The following is a 6,894-nucleotide window of genomic DNA, read 5'->3' on the forward strand; positions in this document are numbered from 1 at the left end:
TTCAATCGTCCAATTATTTTGTAGTTATTTATATATTGTTATTTTTACTTTTCATTTACATTTACATTAGTTCATAGTTTATATATACGTATATAGTGTATATCATGTCCATATGTTGTATGCATTAGTGTACCTATATCATTGTATTTTTTTGCACTATTGCTTTTGCGAAGATACTTTGCTTAGTATCTTGCGCATTCTAATCTAATAAATGAGTATATTAAGTGAATATCGTCAATAATTGATATCAACGAAGAAAATCCGTTTGAACATAAATCTGACTCATTTAATATTAATAGTATTACGTTATGTACGAACATTCGTCAATATCACATATACATTGTCCATTTTTACAATATAAACGCAAAGAAATATATATCATTCTCTAATTATAATTATATCTCTTTTTTAATTGTAGAATTATAATGAAAAAGAAAGACGAAAAATGTAACTCGAGATTTTGATAGATTTCGATAGAATACGATTTTAATTCACAGCTCGAAATTGAAAACTATCCTACAAAAATCTCGATTAAGTCCAATTAAGTTTAGGGAAATTTTTCAGTCTTTCACCACCGTGCTGTTGCTATGATTTTTCCTCCTTTTCTTTATTGTATCTTTCCAGTTCTTTGAGGAATTGCGCCTTGGGTTTCATGACGTTAGGTCGATCACCGCGACACTTTGGACAGAACCATTTACCCTTAGGTTTTGTAGTCAAAGATACGCAAGAGAAATGGAACCATTCTATGGGACATAAATCGTTGTCACAAAGGATCATCTCGCCGTACGATATCTGATCGCACAGACAGTAAGTCGGCTCGTCGGGATCTATAGCGAGATCGTCTTCCGGTGGCGGCGGAGTATCCTCACGATGCTGGTTTTGTTGATTGCCTTGCCGAGATTTCCGCTTCTTCTTTTTACCAGTAGCTGCCGCCGCCGTCTTTTTCTGATTTCCATTGCTCGCATTGGATAATGCCGAAGACCTTGTTTCCGTCATCCCAACCATCATGTCCATGGAATGAGTTGATTCTATCAAAGTTTCAGTCCTTGTTCTTCTAGCACGTTTTGGCTGACGTTCCGCGTTGTTTGCGTGGCTCGCGTTATTCGAATTACTGTTCATATTTGATTCACGGACCGATTCCGAGCTTTCTTGCTCCTTTCCAAAATCTATAAGATGATGAAAAGTTAGACAATAACGTGGTAGAATTACACGTGTGTTTACATTTATTTTATCAACTTGAGAAATACGCGAAATATTATACCTAAGTTTCGATAATCTACGTCCAACTGCCTGGATTTGTTCTCTATAAGATCTTGCACTTGCTGAACGATCTGTAATTTCTCGTCTCCTATTTCCTGTGCTGCGATCAGAGCTTGCTGTATTCTCATCAATGCTCTTCTTTTAATAACAGGATCCGCGTCGTTCCGCAGTACCTCCTGTTGCTGATCCACTTCGTGTAGATATGCTATGAGTAAAACAATAGAAACACGGTAAACAGCTGCATCAGCCAAGATAAGATTTACAATAATATTATCTCAAAAAGCATCTTTAAAAATTCACAAGTAAAACGCAATACGGCTTTTTTATTTTTCACAACCACAAGTTCGATTCACAAATTTCAATACTGTCGCTAATATTACTTTCTTAAATTTTAACAACACAAAAGTTTAACAGACGGTCCAAAGAAACGTCCAGGAAATTGGAATAAGATCATTTCTTTTATGTTGTCTGAGAAGCATCATCACATTCACTGTACTAATTTTGTGCGTAACTATCAGAGATCGCTGCTAAATTACCTGTAAATAATCTAGTACACGAAATACGTAGATCGGGAAGTTATGCGAGAGATATCTATCAGAGAGAATCGCAAGAGGATAAACAAGTGCTATCGAATCGCGGATTCGGGGAACAGCTGGGAACACGATCGAGCTGTCAGCGATCGAAGGAGCTCCGAGAATTCGATCGTACTCACTTTGACAAGTGGCATCCAGCTCGCGGAGGCGGGAGACGTATCTCTGCAAGTCGTTGGGCAGATTTTCCACGCAGTCCAAGTAGTTTTCGATGTACGTCGCAGAATAAAGCGCCTCTACCACCGCCTGATTCAGCATCGCTACGCCGGTTTTCCCTTTTTTTCCCTCTCGTACGTCGTACGTTCGCGACGCAACGGTAACGTACTGAAAGTTCTGACTTCTAGCAAGACCTGGTTCACGGGTTCACCTGGTTGAGAATTGAGATCCCTCGCGGCCCTCGCGCCCGCGTAGCGGTCCTCGTACTCCTCGTACTTGGCACTTTGCACGCTCGCACCATCTACGCGGTATGCGGGAGCGTGCGTAATTAATTGGTCATTGAATACCCGCGCGAGATAGACGGACGGTAGACTGAGAAAATGGATAGAAAGATGTCGCCAGTTATGCGGCAATCGCCATTTTAAGACAAAACACATGATTATAAAGCGTTAATTTTAAAAATAAAAATGACAATATTTAAAGATAAGTAGATTAATCTTTATTAATGAAAAACATTTTAACAAACTATCTTTGGGTTGTGTACGTCATCTTTTTATATATTTATCGAACAGAAAAGCGATCGAAATTGTACAAAAAATTAACGAAATACGAGATAAAGTGAGAGACGTTTTGCGAATATAAGAATTGATTTTTAAATCATCCCCAATTCGGAAATTACGTTTAATTCAAAATACGTGATATAGATAGCAAGTGTTGTACAATATTGAACACCTGTTGGTATTTTATAGGTATAGGGGAGGTATATTAAAAATATTATCGTTTTGCCTAAGTATAAATAACAGAGCGCATTTTCTCGTCAATTCGAGCGTTATTTTCGTACGTTCGGACGCTGCACTGACTAGCGGTCTGACGTCACTAGCGATCGCGACGCCGGGCGGCGGCGGCGGCGCGGCGGGCGGCCACTGGCCAATCGCGCGTCGCGACAGCATTTGATTTCCGAACGGCAGGGGGGAGAGTTCTGACTGGCTCATCTGCTCATCATCCGACAGTCCGGCGGTGCGACGAAATCTCCGCGAATCTTCGTTGTCTGTCCCCGTACTCCCCGTGCACAGCAGCCCGATCTTCGCCGCCGAGGATGACGTCGACCAACACGTACCAGGGCCTCGCCGAAAGCTGCCGCAAATCCAGCAAGTGAGTACCCGCCATTACTCCGTGTTTTACCTGCGCCGGATTTCTCGATGCCGCGGCCGTACCGGCGAATCCCCCAGGATCACCCTTCCTACACCACCCGTCCCGGAACCCGGGTAGACGTTCGCGAGACGACGAAAATGCGCTCGTCCCCCACGGGACGAGCCGACGTCCAACGTACGTGTGATGGGTTTTTATTAGCCGCCGCGTGTCCGTCAATCGGTTTATTTAAATGACACGAGAGTTGGCATCAACAAGTTTTCCCTGCGAGTCCTGCGACCATTTGTGTTTGTCTTTCTTTGTTCTTTTTTTCCCCTTCGTTTTAATAAAATCCCAGCGCCACTTGGCGCCTGAATCGCGCAGATGTGCACGTAAAATATTCTGCATTATCGATTTAATTTGGAGTTTTTGTAATTTTGTAATACGAGTTCTTTTTCTGGTCGAGTTTTTCGATGGAATTTGGAATATCTTTGTGTTACCTGTTGATAAACCTAAATCTTGGGATACGCATTTAGATAATACTTGACCTTTTTTTATCGTATACCGTCATAGTATATCGGCATAATATTTTCGTATAGATGTGCTTGAGTTCGAAATACGCTCGTTCGTTGGTAACGATTTTTTATGCACTGTACATCTTTGTTCGTCAGTAAACAAATATTAAATATCATGCACGATGTATAAATAATAATCTTTTAACGTAATTTATTTAATGCGAAAATCAATCTTACGTTTCGTAAATTTTCTTGGATCTTTTTCCTTATTGTTTATTCACATCGCGAAGATATTTTTACATGGATCTTTAATATTTATTTGCGCTGCAAGTACAATTTTTTACGGTCTTTGTGTTGAACTTTAGAACGTTGAAATATCGATTTTTCATAAATAAATGCTTTTTATTTTAATTTTACACGATTATTCGTGTACTGTCGATAAACTCATGAAGAACTTGGCGAAGTCAACGATAGATTGCGTGCGGTGTATTGAAAAGTGGGATTGTATTGGTGCAGTAATTAGACTTTTGTAAAAAATTATTTTAAAAAACTTTAATAAATGAGATGATTTTTGAATGCCAAAGATAAGTTAATGAATAAATTTTGTTAATACAATAAAATAAATGTCAACGTTGATTTTATATGCCCATGGATATTAATTGATGCCAAGACAAATTTCTATAAACGCCATCGTTTGTTGTTTAAAACACTAAATTAAATTTATTTATTGTTTAATTATTAATCTATCTTATAAATCATTTAACTCAACATTAAATTTTTAACATCTAACTTAATCATATTCAATTTATTTAATCTGGAAACGGGTTCTTAGGGTGAACCTTACCTCTCCGTATTAAAAAAATTAAGTCACAGCAATTTTAATGTGCTTCCTTCGTTTTTTAATATTTATTTGGTTTCTTTATTATATTTTTTTAAGAAAATGTTGAGTAAATATATATACATTATCCTTAAATATTAATAAATTATAGAATAATCAAAAATATGCAATATGTATGTAATAACAATGACTTTTATTAATTGGGATGTAAAAATCACCCCAGATAACTATTTATGCGAAAAAAAATAGCCGCTCGTTAATCGTGTCCAAAAAGCATTTTTTAATCTTTATTAATTGCGAGCGTTCCGTTATTTCTGTCGAGGAAAGATCGCGATCGTCGTTCAAAATGAGGACCTGTCGACATCAGGGTCGCTCATTCCGGAACCGACTGTCTTGTTGTTTGTAGAAGCGGAACGCGCGCCGAAGATATATTAGCCATAAAAATTTTTTCTCGGGTTCGCGCGAGCGTAGTTCTATGCCTTCATACAAGATAAGTATCGTATATTTAAGCGCGTTTAACGCGAGTATTAAGGAAGTCCTGCGGTTTCGCACGAGAGAGAGAAAGAGAGAGAGAGAACGAAGGGGCAAAGAGAGATAGACACCCTAGGGGAACTTTACTTCGTAAAGTCGTACATCTCGCCGGCATTATTTTGCAAAGAAGCGAGCTGCGCTAGAAAATACTCGCGGTTTATCGCGTATCGTCTAATCGTTGCCGATGCACGCTCGCAATCAACGAGGCACTCTGTACGCTCGTTCTCGCGTGTACAGAACGCACACGTGTGCACACGTATGCACACGCTGGGTCTCGACGCCGCGATATCTCTTGAACGAACATTCCATCAAATACGATATGGCATAGTTGATGCCACGTTGAATTGCCGTGCATATCGTACGGGATATCCCACCCGATAATATAAAATGCGGAAATCCGATTATTTCACTCTTAAATGCGCAGCTTCGTATATGTGCAAAACGACTTTTCGATGCTCCGTGTACTCTCCCATATGTTCGAACTGAAAACACGCGGCTTTGCACATCTGTAAAAAGCCTTCTCTGGCTCTTCTGGATGGGAAGGCCCAGAGGGTCATTATATTTATTTGGCGATAGAGCGCGTGTTAAATTTGACGGACGTCCAACGCGTGAACGTTTGTATTTCTTTCAGTAGTATGCTAGAACGGACGTTATGTCAAGAGTCCAGTGTAACGTTTAACGTCCGTCCGTTTAACATTTGCGTGTCGCCGTGTCGCGATGTCGGCGTGCGTTAGAAAAAGCGCTCGGTCGATAGAAAGTATGGAAAGGAGCTTTATCATTACGTTTAAACCCAAGTAATGCCGTAATGGCGTAATTAAAAGTATCGCGAACGAGCAGCGTCCGACACTCTGCTCTTTATCCTCCATGTAGATTTCTTCATCCCTTCGTTTGGTTTTATTTAGATTTCCGTTACGCGCACGCATACGTTACATCCCGCGAAGGTTTCCCTCGCAATACTATCGCGTCCTGGTTTGCGTAATTACGCGGTACTCGAGCTGCGTTGATTGGACAAGACACGAACCTCGTGTCCCGACGCGACGTGTCGCGGGTCTTTTTTTTTTTCAGGGCGATAACATATGGCTTATTATTTTGTATCGGATACGTGAAAGGGGAAACGTAATAGCGTGTTGTTGTTGCTCGCAAAGACCATGGGCGCCATGGGTACACGCCCAATGCGAACGACGCCCACAATATCGAGGGCTAGTCCTGCTGTCACACATGACTGAACGAATAACGTGATATTAAATTAACAATGTGCTTGGAGGGCTCGAGAGTCTCTGGGGGACAATTTTAATTCTTAGCAATTTCTGTTAATCTCGTCACTTTTCAATATTCACCGTAAATGCAGCCTTCACCTGAAATATCATGGAATAAATAATCGATAAAAGATTAAATTGTTTAATGGTTATTTTAATTCAATTTTTAAATGTTCGTAGGGCGAAAACGATGACGCGAATGCCTGAAAATTCAGACCTGCGAAAGAGAGAGAGAGAGAGAGAGAGAGAGAGATTTCCTGATGGAACAAATCGAATTAATCGATTTAATCTTCATTTATAGACATGGTAATCAACTAATCGTAATCTGCGATAATCAGCTGAGTGATGCGTTTCTAGAACTCAACAACGCGTTTTTTTTCTGAAGCGACTTGTTCGAATGCATCGAACGCATCCGCGGAACGCCGCCGCGTGCGAGTAATACAAGCTCCAAGCTTGTGACTCATCGCGGCTGCTAGCGTGCCACATAGAGGCGTATACATTTAGGGCCCCGAAGCCTCGTAATTGCATAGGTACACGACGTTTCTGCCTACCCTTTGTTCGGTGTCCTTCGTTCAGCCGGTCATCTTCGTTATCTTTCTTTCTCTCCCCGTTGTATCTCT

The 6,894-nt window shown here is 40.4% G+C and overlaps 1 protein-coding gene across 1 annotated transcript; it reads right to left on the bottom strand.

Annotated features, from left to right (window-relative positions):
- Positions 1 to 260: 260 nt before the first annotated feature.
- LOC139772867 (inhibitor of growth protein 2) lies at positions 261 to 2,313 on the bottom strand. The gene is made up of 3 exons (XM_071706841.1): positions 1,973 to 2,313; positions 1,262 to 1,465; positions 261 to 1,166 (listed from the first exon to the last, which is right to left on the bottom strand). Exons 1-3 carry the CDS (start codon positions 2,106 to 2,108, stop codon positions 586 to 588), a joined length of 921 nt encoding a protein of 306 aa, XP_071562942.1. The 5' UTR covers positions 2,109 to 2,313; the 3' UTR covers positions 261 to 585.
- Positions 2,314 to 6,894: the final 4,581 nt, after the last annotated feature.

This window comes from Temnothorax nylanderi, unplaced genomic scaffold (genome assembly GCF_030848795.1).
Source record: "Temnothorax nylanderi isolate EJ_2023f unplaced genomic scaffold, tnyl_v1.0 TNYL_tig0054_pilon, whole genome shotgun sequence".
Taxonomy (NCBI): Eukaryota; Metazoa; Arthropoda; class Insecta; order Hymenoptera; family Formicidae; genus Temnothorax; species Temnothorax nylanderi.